Here is a 15064-nt window from a genome sequence, read left to right on the forward strand (position 1 = left end):
TAATCCATTTTGTAATAAGACTGTAACATAACAAAATGTGAAAAAAAAAAAAAGAAGCGCTGTGAATACTTTCCAGATGCACTGTGTGTGTGTATGTGTGTGTGTGTGTGTATATATATGTATATATATATATATACACGGACACACACACACACTACCATGCAAATTGACATTTTGCTGTTTACTGCATTTAAATGGTCATGCAGTCTTAAAAATGATTTTTTAAAAAGGAAGAATATTCCATGTAGTCCATCAATAATTATAAAAGCAGCATGCATAATAATTATACCAGTTAGAAAAATGTTGGTTAAAATATATATTTTTTCTTTTCAGTGTGGGGTGAAATATGACCCAGAAATTGTAATTATGGAATGAAAAATCAATTCCAGCAGTGGAATGAATCACCGTCACTGACCTCATTTGACCAAAGAAGGTATAAATAAACATCTCCTCGAAAGCTTGAGCCCATGCTGTGGTTAAAATGCAGCGCTCAAACCCATAGAAAAGATCTCCATGATATTCTGCCTCTCTACATTCCAGGAAAAACTAAAAGTGGAGATCAAAAACTAACAAAGCACTAGTTAGCGTTTGTGTTTGGAGTTGTCAGCACTCTATACAAATACATTTGTAACAGAGATTTTGTCATGTAACTATTCCAGTACAGCAGGGGTTTGAGGGTTTGTGGGTAAAAACACATTACTTGACAAAAGCTGAACATGTACAGTGGTCAAGCAGTAATCAGAGTATAAGTTTTACACAAACGGCAACTAGGCATGAGAAAGCAGCATGAACCCTTGCAAATGGGTTTAAACTAGATCACTAAAGGCACAGTATCCATTGTCTGCGTTTGGTGCATCCTGAAGCATCTATGATAAGTCCCTATTGAAGCAACTACTATATATGAGATATATACAGAGTGTTTGTCTGATGACTGTATAATTCAGACAGCGTGAATGAAGAGTCCGAGCGCAGCTTAATACGGGTAGATGAGTGAAGTTTAAAGGGATAGTTCAGCCAAAAAAGACAATTCTGTCATCATTTACTCACCCATATATTGCTCTAAACCTCTATGAATTTTTCTTATGCTATACACAAAAGATGATGTTTAGCAGACTGTTCATACTGTGCTTTCCATCCAATGAAAGCATCCAAAAAGTACCGAAGGTTTTAGTCTGTTTAGAAGGTGAATTTGATCGGCTGCAAATGAAAACAAGGCTGTTCACTAGGTACTTTCTTAAGGTTTAATGCCATGTCTAATTTTCTTCACATATGTTTTCCAAAGTGTTTTTTTGGAAAGACATACTTCCAATGTTGTGCCGACAACAATCAACAAAAAGGTACACAACAGTAGAACTCATTTTACAGTCTGTATGGCTATCACTTAGTCTCATTTTCATTCATGTCAAAACAAATGTAGCATCTCCCCTGACTAAGCTCCATAAGGCTTCCTCTCAAGTCATGTGATAGATTTGTGAGGAACAGTCTGAGATTTAAATCAATGTTTAATATTTCAATGAAAATCTTGCCCTCGCCAACAAGCTCTCAAATCTCATTCTCAACTTGGTGTTTTATGAAACATGCAAGATGTTATTTGGTGACATTTGACAATTTATGTGACAAAATTAGATTATCACAAAACCATTTTGTCAAGTTTGAATATGAACATATTTTTAGAGCAACGAAAACGATTATGTTTGTGTCTGTTTCTCACAAAATGCGATTGTATGGCTTCAGAATACACAAATCTTATGGACTACATTTATGATACTTGAATGTGCTCTTTTTCTGTTTTGGAAATTGTCAGCCGCTAGTTGCCTTTCACTTTCATTTCCTGTTGTGTTCCACTGAAGAAAGTCATACTGTTTGGAATGACAAAATTACCATATTTTTTGGGTGAACTAACCTTTACGTGTGTTTAAAGGTTGACACTACATCAAATAAGTTACATATCAGTTGCTTGTGCCTAATAAACAGAACATTTCTGAAAATAAAGACATCACTGAACCTCTGATGAGAAACAACTGATTGATGATGCATCCAGGAGTGTTTACAATACATCCACTGCACAACATATGCTCACTTCATATTCTTTGGCATCATCAAAAACAAAAATAGGAAATCAAATCCACCTTTGTCATTGTGCTGAGACAAAGCCGCTCAGTAGTCATGAAAATAAACATTTGCTAAAGAAACATTGTCTGTGAATGTATACGTTTTACTTACGACTTATGATTGGCATCTCTTCTACTCTGTAACCCTGAGATAAACACTATGGGTTGATTCATTACACCAGCCAGATATTAATTACCAAAGACTAACAATACCTTGGAACTGTAAAATTCAACAATGAATTCATTGAAGCTTGTTTATGGTCTCTTGGGATTTGGGGTCCATAAATGGCAAATGCTGTATTTCTATAAGATTTTCTAGGCACTGCGTTAAACTACACTTTAAATGAGCTTTTTGACCCAGCAGATGCTCATTTCTGATTGCCATCGATGTATTGAATAAGTTAAACAAGCTGATTGTGACCTTGATCTGGGGAGCTACAGAAGGCACGCTGACTTTACTGGAGAACGTAAATGATTCTTTCTGAACCAAAACCAGTTCAACCAAATTGGTTCAATTCACACCGCAGCTGATTGTGAACTAAATCTGATTTCTCTCCCTCATGTGTCACACAGATCTGGTTTTTGAATGACAGGTGTGACATTTTCAATTAAGATCTGGTCACATATGGAGAAATATATGTGATATGTATCAGATTTCTTTAAATATCAGTGCAAACAGTTCATGTGATTTTTACATCAATCTAATGTAATATTTGTCAGAATTGTGCACTTCATTTACTCTTGGCATGAAGATGATGTAGGAAAGCAAAAGGCTTTGTTCACAGGCATAAAAATATCTTAAATTTTTTTTATAGCATATTCGACTCAAATCTGTTTAGTTATTTTCAATGTGAACAGAAAGCTCAGTGAATCCAGTTTCTACAAACTCAATCAAAAAAGCATGCGTATGTGCTTTGAAATACGATTAAAGATTTTTGGAATGTCTCAGTCTGAATGGTCAGATCGGATATCAAGTGGGTCTTTTTTTGTCATTTGGGAGATGATGCCTATGAAACATCGTATGAAGTGTGCAATTAAGTCTGGAGCTGACTCGGTGCACTCATTTCTGCTCATAGTGAATAATATTTGACGTATTCTATATTCAAATATAATAAAAGTCCTATTTTAGTAGTATTACATTATTTATCATCTCACAAACAGCCAGTATGTGCTGTGGTGGTGGCGAGAAGGGGTCCAGTTCGTTGGATTAGAATAAGTTTCCATGGCGGTCTAATTTGGCCTCATATCTGTCTCTGTGGTTGTGCTTTAGACAAATGTTGGATGGTCTTTCAAATCTACCAACAGCAGCTGCAGGACAATCAGGCCTTAATAGAGCAGAGTCAATCACAATGATGTAATCTGTGTAATTTCATAATTAATGCCAAGTCCTGAGTTTGCCCTGGTCCACTGATGCTATCTGAAATTTAAAGAAGCCCAAATCTCCCATAATCTTTGGGAAATGGGATGTTTACTCTACAAACAGCACTTTTTGGTAATTTTCAGCTCAATTTCAATGAAGTGATCATCTAACGCCGCTCTATTCCAGATTGCTAAACAAACCTTGGAGCGTTTGATTGTAAACAGTAGTTCCATCCATAAAGATGGTAAAGGTCTCATAATTAATCCACGTGCAATTTGACGCCGGTCTTTACACATTAACTGCTCTCTCCATTTGTTTACCTCTGTTGAAGTGTACAACAGAGTCTGTCAGAGTAGCAAATGGGTCGCTTAAAGAGTGTGTTTCAATCAGAATTGCACACTTTGGTTTGTGGTGCAAATTAAGCCTTAAAGGGCTGCACACTTGCAGTGGTCTGGTATGTATTGGGCTGGAGTGTACACTTGGCACTGGTATGTCTAGTCTAGTCTCCATCAATGCAAATGAAGCAGTGCGCATGACGGGTATGTGTGCTACATTCCCCCATCACTATTTGTGCTTTTAAAGATGCATCATATTTTCTCTCTACATAATTTGAAAATGAGCCACTTCCTCTGCAGACAAACATAATAATTGAAAAGCAGACTTTCATAATGCCCACATCATCAGCCCTATTCCAGGACAGATCCTATTGCTTCACGAGATACCATAGAGTGTTCATTTCCACAAACCGAGCATTGTTTTGTTTTGTCAAGCGCAAATGGTTACGGTTGCCTAAAGGTAGGCAATTGACTTACAAACTAAAAGAGCAAAACAATTTCACAAGCTATTACAGTGTATGTATATAGAAAACTGCATGTCCTATTGATGAAGTACATACTATAGCAAAGGTACCATGGCATCCAAAAACAATGCCAGCACTGTGTGCATTTTGATTGAATTTTAAGAGGCCAGTACGCTTTGCCGCACTACTTCCTCATTCCCTGCATGCAGTTGGGGCAAGCGCAACTTTGGGCTATTGGAGCGCAAATCTGAGTCACTGTGTTCCACATCTGAGTAATATCCATCCGTTTCAGTGTCCAGTGCAGACCTGATGTTCCCAGTGCGGTTCTGTGGCGAGACCGCCGTCATGTTACTTTTAAAGCCTGACTTGCCCTGTCTCGGCAGACGCAACGCCGCCCGCGAGCTCTTGCCGATGTCTGTGTAGGGGCTTGAGGTTGCAGCCCCGGTACTCACAGCTGCATCCCAAGAGCCATGATCCTCTGAAATGTGGCAAGAATCCATTTTGGAGCAGGGAGGCAGCAGAGGGTCGTGTTTGCCCTGGCCGCTGTGTGTGAGACGGTGGCGGTGATGCGATCGCTCTCCTCGCTGGCCCTCAGCTGGAATCTTGCCTTTAACGGTGGTCTGGGGAAGCGAGATGGTCTTCCTGCGGCCCCTCGCCCTCCGGCCCAGCTGTGGTGTTTTCCAGGTGGATTTAATGGAGTGGTTCATCATGAGGCTGAGCAGGTTCTCCTCACCTTGCAGCAGCTGGTCTGACAGCAGACTGGACGACGGGTCGGTGGTCTCTCCTGGCCAGCGGCTCAACATGTTGTCAGCGCTGATGTGGACAGACTGAGCCAGCCAGCTGTCAAACAGTGTACCGTCCAGAGGGAACGATTTGGAGAAACCTGCAGAAGAGACAGTGGACACTGTGGATATACTGTACATTCAGGAAGGTACATCCATGTTCAATATGGAACTGAACCTACAGTGGAATGTCTACTTTTGTTATAACAGTTTTCTTGGACCTCTGTTCAGTAGTCTGTAAATATTTGTGAGCTTGCAGTCTGAATTGAATGTGATGGGATAAAAACAGTATGTACAGTGAAATAATGCCAAAACAACACATCTTTCTATTGCAATTTTTTTCTAAACTAGTATTATCTAGTTTATGAACAATTGATTCTTGTGAGCCAGATCTTTTAATGAATGATGAATCCTTCACAACATGAACATTACTGAAATCTTTATTTTCAGATGTATCTGACTTCAGATGAAGTAACAACTGTTTTGTGTTCTTAAAATCAATCATTACCCTTGTCATTTCAACCAGTGATTCTCAGCTGGGAATATGCATACCCCATTTACATTAAGTAGGTGCCAGGAAGTACGCAAAAAGAATTGGATTTTGCTCTGTTCAACCGATAAAATTAAATGTATGACTTAAAAATAATAGGGGTTAAAATATAGATTTCACAATTAATCATGATGTTAATTTGAACGATCTTGATATTTATTCTTAAAATTCCAAGACCTTTCTTTTAATAGGCAACGTTCAGCCCAGTGTTAAGAGTAAAAGTTTGGTTTGACTTGTTCTGAGTAATGTTTCAAAGTTGAGATCTAAGCAATCTGTTTGTCATTGAATAATACCCTTTCTAATCTCTACAGTCAGTTGTTGATCAAAAACAACAACATTTATTATTTATTCTAATAAAGAAGCTGTGTGACTTTACACTTGTTAAAATGTGCTCATCCACCAAAACAAAACGCTGAACAGCCGGTACTCTTAAAGAGACAGTACTGTTTTAGCACATTTTTTTACATATGAATATTATATATATACAGTGAGGAAAATAAGTATTTGAACACCCTGCTATTTTGCAAGTTCTCCCACTTGGAAATCATGGAGGGGTCTGAAATTGTCATCGTAGGTGCATGTCCACTGTGAGAGACATAATCAAAAAAAAAAAATCCAGAAATCACAATATATGATTTTTTAACTATTTATTTGTATGATACAGCTGCAAATAAGTATTTGAACACCTGAGAACATCAGTGTTAATATTTGGTACAGTAGCCTTTGTTTGCAATTACAGAGGTCAAACGTTTCCTGTAGTTTTTCACCAGGTTTGCACACACTGCAGGAGGGATTTTGGCCCACTCCTCCACACAGATCTTCTCTAGATCAGTCAGGTTTCTGGGCTGTCGCTGAGAAACACGGAGTTTGAGCTCCCTCCAAAGATTCTCTATTGGGTTTAGGTCTGGAGACTGGCTAGGCCACGCCAGAACCTTGATATGCTTCTTATAGAGCCACTCCTTGGTTATCCTGGCTGTGTGCTTTGGGTCATTGTCATGTTGGAAGACCCAGCCTCGACCCATCTACAATGCTCTAACTGAGGGAAGGAGGTTGTTCCCCAAAATCTCGCAATACATGGCCCCGGTCATCCTCTCCTTAATACAGTGCAGTCGCCCTGTCCCATGTGCAGAAAAACACCCCCAAAGCATGACACTACCACCCCCATGCTTCACAGTAGGGATGGTGTTCTTGGGATGGTACTCATCATTCTTCTTCCTCCAAACACGGTTAGTGGAATTATGACCAAAAAGTTCTATTTTTGTCTCATCTGACCACATGACTTTCACCCATGACTCCTCTGGATCATCCAAATGGTCATTGGCAAACTTAAGACGGGCCTTGACATGTGCTGGTTTAAGCAGGGGAACCTTCCGTGCCATGCATGATTTCAAACCATGACGTCTTAGTGTATTACCAACAGTAACCTTGGAAACGGTGGTCCCAGCTCTTTTCAGGTCATTGACCAGCTCCTCCCGTGTAGTTCTGGGCTGATTTCTCACCTTTCTTAGGATCATTGAGACCCCACGAGGTGAGATCTTGCATGGAGCCCCAGTCCGAGGGAGATTGACAGTCATGTTTAGCTTCTTCCATTTTCTAATGATTGCTCCAACAGTGGACCTTTTTTCACCAAGCTGCTTGGCAATTTCCCGTAGCCCTTTCCAGCCTTGTGGAGGTGTACAATTTTGTCTCTAGTGTCTTTGGACAGCTCTTTGGTCTTGGCCATGTTAGTAGTTGGATTCTTACTGATTGTATGGGGTGGACAGGTGTCTTTATGCAGCTAACGACCTCAAACAGGTGCATCTAATTTAGGATACTAAATGGAGTGGAGGTGGACATTTTAAAGGCAGACTAACAGGTCTTTGAGGGTCAGAATTCTAGCTGATAGACAGGTGTTCAAATACTTATTTGCAGCTGTATCATACAAATAAATAGTTAAAAAATCATATATTGTGATTTCTGGATTTTTTTTTTAGATTATGTCTCTCACAGTGGACATGCACCTACGATGACAATTTCAGACCCCTCCATGATTTCCAAGTGGGAGAACTTGCAAAATAGCAGGGTGTTCAAATACTTATTTTCCTCACTGTATATATATATATATATATATATATATATATATATATATATATATATATATATATAAACATACTCTGCGATTAAATGATGTCATAGTTAATATAACCATAAGAATTTAGAATTGATGGTTAAAAAGTATAATTTATATATTGTATATATGTTTATGTGCCTGGGTGTTTAGAGCAGTTGCTGCTATGGTTTCAGATGGTGTCTGTGTGGTGCTTTGCCAGGTGTTGCGGACTGAAATTTCTATTCACATGAAACTGGGGCCACACATGAACTCCAAAATATAACAGAAGAATTCGATCTATCAGACTCTAAATATAACCTTTAATTGGCTGTGTAGGAGCATTTTAATGACTGAGAGTTACCGAAGATGATAGATGAAAAACATGTCGACAGATGTATTATAAAAGGTACACATCCTACAAATGGGACAGGATGTTCTACAAGTCGTCCAACAACAAACTAGTGAGTTTAATATTTTTAGCTGTGTTGCTTTTAAAGCAATAAATTAAATTACTGCTGCTTGCTCTGACAAGCTTGGCAGAACTTCCCATAGAAAAGAATGGGAGATTGCAGGGAACAGAATAATGTCATAAACAGAATAAATAACATTCTTAACTGTGGAGACTGGTCACTCAAAAAGACAAAAGAGCCATTTGATGGGGATTATACTTTTGATAATATTAGTGTACGTGAAAAGAACTGCTCATAAAGTCATAACACTATGATGCTGTGAAAATCGCCTTATAAGAACTAAAACAATAAATTAATTAACATTAAGTTATTAGGTTTAATTTGCCTTTGAGGAAATGTAGGTGTTATCGCTGATGTTATACATGTTCATTTGGGAATAAAAGCTGACAGTTTAATCCATAGCATGCTCTTAAGATTAAAAGGGGAAAAAAAAGAAAGAAAAAACACTGTGTATATTCTCTAGTTACCTTGTGTCACTATTACATGACCCAGGTCTGCAGGTTTATTTGTGAGGTGTTGTCATGTTGGAGCGTCTCTTATTATATACCCATTTATTTGTCTGTTTTCCAATTTTAGGACTGAAACATGTCCACTAATATGTTCAATTGTGATTTGATGTGACTTTTTTTTGCCTTAATGCTTTTGCATAATAATAAAACATGCAAATAATCATAAAACCAGTTAACCAATTTGTTTTTCCTCAAATGGTAATAGAACCGGCAAAAACTCACACCATGGATAATTGTAGTCTACAATAGTAGACTACCCTAGTCGCTGTACAATCAATGCATCATTGTGCAAACCCACAATATAATGTTACATAAAGAGCTTCAGTACTTAACAGTAACCAGAATTATTATTTGTTCATGATAATTGCAGGGATATTTGCAATGTAAAACCAGCCACACAATTGCAAGAACCAACTACTCAACTGGTTAGACCAGACACAGCACAGACCAGCAGTTTTATCAAATTTAAGACTTATGAGAGCTTTTTAAGACATGAACAAATAAAATTAATACAACATGTCCATATAAGAACAAACCCACACTTTCTTAAAATAAATAACATATCAGATTCTTTTACTTAAAGTGCCATGAAACCCACCAAATTCAGCACCAGTCATTCACACTTCAGACCAAAAAGGCTTTACCTGGACGTGAAAATATGTAGAAAGGTGGGAGGGCAGTGAGTTGGAATGAGGAAGACGAGAAGGGGTTAAGCACAACTGACCCTCACTTATGATAGATATGAACATCAACATGCGAGTGGAGACAAAAAGAATTTAGGCACTTTGCTGTATGTCAATCATAGGATGATTGAAAAGTGAAGACGATAGAACTGTTTGCAACTATTTGGATATTTTATTCAAACTTTTGAGAATTAAATGAGAACAGCACTCAGAGCATAGACTTTCTTTTCTTTTTTTACAAGGATTGTTTCGTGTTTAATAGTTTAACTCTATTGATAGCATTTGTGGCATTATGTTGATTACCACACACATAATTTTCGAATCATCCATCTTTTTCGTAAGATAAAAATTGCGTTCAGTAAGGCACATACAATGAAAGTAAATGGGTCCAATACACAAAACAGTAAATACACACAGTTTCAAAAGTATCGCCACAATACTTAAAACATGTTATCATGACTCTAGTGTGATAGAATCGCTTACTAACCTTGTCTGTGTAAAGTTATCCAGTATTTTATTTAATACCAAAAAGGTTTTCATCATTGTCTTCTGCTTTTGAACAAGTCGTCATGTTATCCTGTCCATGATAAGACGTACAGAGAAGACGCAATGATTTGTATGCCTCTCTAAACAAACAGCTGCTTCATGTTTGAAACACAATAGCAGAACTGCAGCCAACAGACACGTTCGCTCTGGTCCGGTTATCAACTGTGTTCCATTCAGATGAGTGATTTCTATCTCACCACAGTGTTTAGTGTAAATGTTAGCTCTCATATCTGTTCCGCAAGAGCTGTTGAACTTGCCAGGATCAACTGTCACGTCTGTGTGTAATTTTTAATTCTCCACTGTAATGTGAGCTCATGCATGAGGCAGTGCAGTGATTGAATGGAAGCGTTCCTTCTCATGAATAATGTGGAGAAATGCTCAGAATGTAATGATTCAGATGCATACTCTCTAACCAGTGACACCTCATATTTGACACATTTTGTGAGACTGCTTCTATTTCAACTTAAAAAAAACAAACAGAAAGAAATGATTTTTTTGTTGAAAAAAAAAAGAAAAAAAAAAGAATATAACCTCAGCAAAAAAGAAACATCCTCTCACTTTCAACTGCTTTTATTTTCAGCAACATCATTCAACCACTAAGACATAAACTGATCAAGTTTCACAGACATGTGACTAACAGAATTTGAATAATGGGGGGGTTCAAAATCAAAAGTAACAGTCAGTATCTGGTGTGGTCACCGGCTGCATTAAGTACTGCAGTGCGTCTCCTCCTCATGGACTGCACCAGATTTGTCAGTTCTTGCTGTGAGAAGTTACCTCACTCTTCTACCAAGGTACTTGCAAGTTCCCGGACATTTCTAGGGGGAATGGCCCTAGCCCTCACCCGCTGATCCAAAAGGTCCCAGATGTGCTCAATGGGATTGAGATCAGGGCTCTTCGCTGGCCATGGCAGAAAACTGATTAAGCGTTAAGATTGCCTGCAATGACAACAAGCGGAGTCCAATGATGCTGTGAAACATCACCCCAGACCATGACGGACCCTCCATTTTTGCTATGGCCAAAAGTTGTTGACCGGAGTGTTTGGGGGTTTTCGAGCAGGGGCATCGCCAAACTGGATCGAGCAACCTTAAAAGCACAGGGCCCCCGCCGGGCAGTCAAGGGCCCCTGGGCATTGCCCCGGTCGGTAGTTTAAACCCTTTACAATAAAGATCTGTAAAGTTATTTGGATTTTTACTAAATGTATCTTTAAAATATAGTGTCCTGAAAAAGGGACGTTTCTTTTTTGCTTACTTTATTATTAAATAATAAAATAAAATAATAAATAAATAAAATAATGAATCCTCAGTAAGCGAGAAATACCCGGATGACCTACTATTTCCAGCGGGATTCTGAATGCATCTGATATTTAATTCCCACACTATATGCAAATAAAATGGAAATTATTTCACTGATTATGCTAATCCTGCCAACAAATTTAAAAGATGTATTATTCATTATTATTCCAAGTGACTTTGCCCAGTGCCCATGTGTGTCTGTGCACACTGTGTATTTTTCCCCTCAGGGCTTGTCGAAGGTAAGATATGTCTATGTGTGTCAGCTGTACTTCTTGTCAGTGTTTAATTTTAGATTCTTCAGCGATCTGCAATAAATTAAGAATAAAGTTCTGTCTCTCCAACAACATGCATTAATTTCTTTATTTGTTATTATTTGTTGCACAACATAAACCCTATACAAACACTCGGTCACAGCTGTTATGCTTCATGTTTTCGATATGCTGACATAGCACTATATGGTGGAGGAAAGTTTACATACAAAGTCAGATACATTATTTACACATGGAGTTTCGTCTGGAAAGCCTTTCAAAACCACCTTGGATTTATATCAGTCTCGAATCCATCTCGGAGGGCATTTACGCTTGGTCTTTTCTTGATCGGATATCAATTCAATCAGCAAAAACGCATGTGACCAAGTGTAAATTCCCCCACATATTTGAGTCGAGGGCCGATGCCCACATTCCCAGATGAAGTATATCCGAAATCTATTCATACTACTCTCCCGAATACCTAAAGAACATACTTTATTACCAGCCGAGAAGTATGACCTTTATTCATTTATCGAATTACCTTTATGCCTCTGTACTTTTTAAAAGTGTACGTTTTGGACACCATTGTCTTGCTTTGTATGGACAAAAGCAATCATAAATCCTTCAAAATATCTTGGTTTGTGTGCCACAGAGTATAGGCATGAGGGTAACTAAACAATTAAATAATTATAATTTTTGGTACATTTTTCCTTAAAGACTTGTTATGGCCTTAACTTTTGAAAACTGAATTTAAGACATTAAGGACCCGTGGGACATCTGTATTAACAATGACGGAGTTTTGTTTCAAGTTTCAAGTTTTGGCTGTAAACACAGAAAGTCCATTGTCAAAGTCTGTCAGTCAGTTCTCAGTTATTCAGAATGAAAACATTACATAAAATTTAAAGCATTAAAACATACACTGGGATTGTAAAATGGTTAGTTAATTGCAGTCATGCAATAAAGGTTTTTTACACAATTCTGTTTTTACAGCCGAGGAGACAAGATCACAAACAAACATGTAAACACAATATGGGTCCTAAATAACAATATTATTTTTTGTAACATCTTTCAGTTTTTTTTTCTTAGTTTTAACAAAATACAGTTTGTGAATGTGTATCAGTGAGTCAGATGTTAATTCAGTTACAACTCAGCGAGTCATTCTTTGATTCAAACTGATAACTCATGAGTTTTTTGACATATATGTGAAGTTGGACTAATCAAGTCGTGCTGTGTTTTTTTATGCGTACAACGCAATACAAAAGTGTTGTGTATTTATTCTCTTGGTATTATTTTACTCTTTTTATCAATCAATTCAGACTGCAAACTCACAACTAAATAAAACAAAATGAACTCTTTTGCTGTCGCACTGTAGATTCAGTAGTGGCACAGGAAACACTGCAGTCATGAAGCATCTTTGCACATGTGGCTGAAGAGCGTTTCTGAGCCAGGTAAAATCACTTACCCAGCTGTCTGAAGAGAGAGTTGCTGTCCACTCTACATGTGTCTTTCTTGTCTGGACTCATTTTTCTCCGCTCTTTCCCACGCTCTCTGACCCCATTACGATGACCTCTCTCACCTCTCAGAGTTTGTTCTACAAAGCACAGCACATCACTCAATAAACTTTACACTTTCAACTTAACATGTTATGGAAAATTTAAAGCTGGGTTTCACAAAACAGGGGTTCGTGAGGGAACTCCAGAGGGTTCGTGAGAGGTGTGTGGACTCTACAAGTCTCATCTAAATTAAGGCTATAAATCATTTTAAAAAGTAATCTATACAAGGACATGATATGCTAATTAATTTCAATTGATCAATTTAATCAGATAGAATTATTATTCCCTAAGACATTACATACATGGGCACCACTGTTTTAAAGAGCAGTGGTGGTAGTGCTGAAATAGACATGCTGGTTGTGATGTCCTATTTATCTGTCTTGGTCCTATTTACTTAGGTCCTATTTATCTGACCGCTACCACTTTGTTTGTGAGCTTGTCTGATTTCATGAGGACATACATCAATCACTATATCAGTGTGTTACTGAATGATAATAAACAGCAAAAAAGTTATGAAGACAAAGAAAGCGTGAAAAAACAGCACGCTGTTTCTCCCAGATGCAGTTGTGATTTAATCGAAGCACAAACGCAACATTTTGAGCAAAATGATCAGTTGTTTTAGTGAAGCACCTGTGTTAGTTCAGCTTCAGATGTGTGCGCTTGTCATCTTGGCACCCTGCATGTTCAAATCAGACAGACACACTGAGGAAGAGACGTGAAGTTCTCAACCTTGGGTATATGTAATCGCTTTTTCAAATTTTCTGATCGGACGGTTATTTCCTTTTTAATCTGCATAGAATTTTAATTATCTTTTGATCGGCGGGTGATTGACTGGTGAGAGGTGGTGCTTCGCTGCTGTCCAGGATGCATCAGGATGCCATTTTAAACCTCAAAGGTGATCATATACCTCTGTATATGTTTTTTATGATCCAATCACAAAACATTTTGCACCCTGTTTACAACTATATTTAGCGCTGACCATTTGCGATCTTATTACCATAGTAAACAGGGTCTAAAATGACTGCAGCCAGAGCTAGGGAATGCTAAAGAATGACTTCCTTATTTCCCAGTAAGACCCCCAGGAAAAAGGTGGATTGATAGAACCTAGAATAACAAAATCCACAAAAGGGGGTAGATCCTTTCGTATTTGGCTCCTAAAATATGGAATAGTTTTCCTAGCATGGTTCAGGACTCAGTTTAAGTCTAGACTAGGGCTGTTACTATATATTATTTTGGTAACCGTTACAATTATTCTGACAATTAATAGAGTAATGTGAAAAATTATTTAATAGATTGCATTAAGTTGTCGAGATGAATTCACGTTTAGCTAAAATGCGTGAATTAGACTAAATTTGTATGTATTTTACAATATCTAAAGCAACAGACACCAAAAGCATATCTTTAATACAAAAATATATTTAAGCTAACAAATATTGGCTTCTCTAGGTGTGCCCAACTTTTTTCTTTATCTAGTTCAATATAATCTACCCATTTCAGTCTAGAACTCAAATATGAGAAAACAAGCCATGGAAATGAAATATTTGATCTTTTCAGAAAATATGTCTGCTTACCAATCTTGTTTATAGAGGATAAGTTGTATATGTTGTTAAACTAATTTACAGAGATATAAAAGCCATTTTATTTGTTTGTTGTTGTTTTTTTTTACTATCACTTGCATGAATTCACAAGAGATACATTTTTTCACTCTTGCGTTGAGCTGCAGCAGTTGCAGGCATTGTTGCGCGTGTGCTTCATCCAGATCGCAAAAGCTTGCCACTTGTGTAAAATGCCCTTAAGCATCTGGATATTCAGTTAGTTGAGTAAAAAGCTGTTAATAATTTCACATGCAGACGACCATCCATTTCTCCATCAGGTAAGTTAAAGTTTTATATTGCATCTGTGGGGTGCAAGACACGCAGCTGTGGTTTAACAGCAGACTCACATTGAGCTTTGACTGACAGCATACAGACAGACCTGCGGTTTCATTCAGAAAATAAAGTTCTCTGGATTCCCACATTGAGTTTTACCCGTAATAATGGCCATAAACTATTAAAAAATATCTGAAGTGG

At 37.8% G+C, this 15064-nt stretch overlaps 1 protein-coding gene across 1 annotated transcript in view; it reads right to left on the reverse strand.

Moving 5' to 3' along the window:
• Window positions 1–4428: 4428 nt before the first annotated feature.
• LOC127624553 (protein Jade-1-like) overlaps window positions 4429–15064 on the reverse strand; it is a 141425-nt gene continuing 130789 nt past the window's right edge. Inside the window, exons 11-12 of the mRNA XM_052099325.1 lie at window positions 12905–13033; window positions 4429–5153 (exon numbers count right to left, since the gene is read on the reverse strand). Coding sequence (XP_051955285.1) covers window positions 4429–5153; window positions 12905–13033 — 854 coding nt within the window. The remainder of the gene's footprint in view (window positions 5154–12904; window positions 13034–15064) is intronic.

The sequence above is a fragment of the Xyrauchen texanus genome, chromosome 31, assembly GCF_025860055.1.
Source record: "Xyrauchen texanus isolate HMW12.3.18 chromosome 31, RBS_HiC_50CHRs, whole genome shotgun sequence".
In the NCBI taxonomy this organism is placed as follows: domain Eukaryota; kingdom Metazoa; phylum Chordata; class Actinopteri; order Cypriniformes; family Catostomidae; genus Xyrauchen; species Xyrauchen texanus.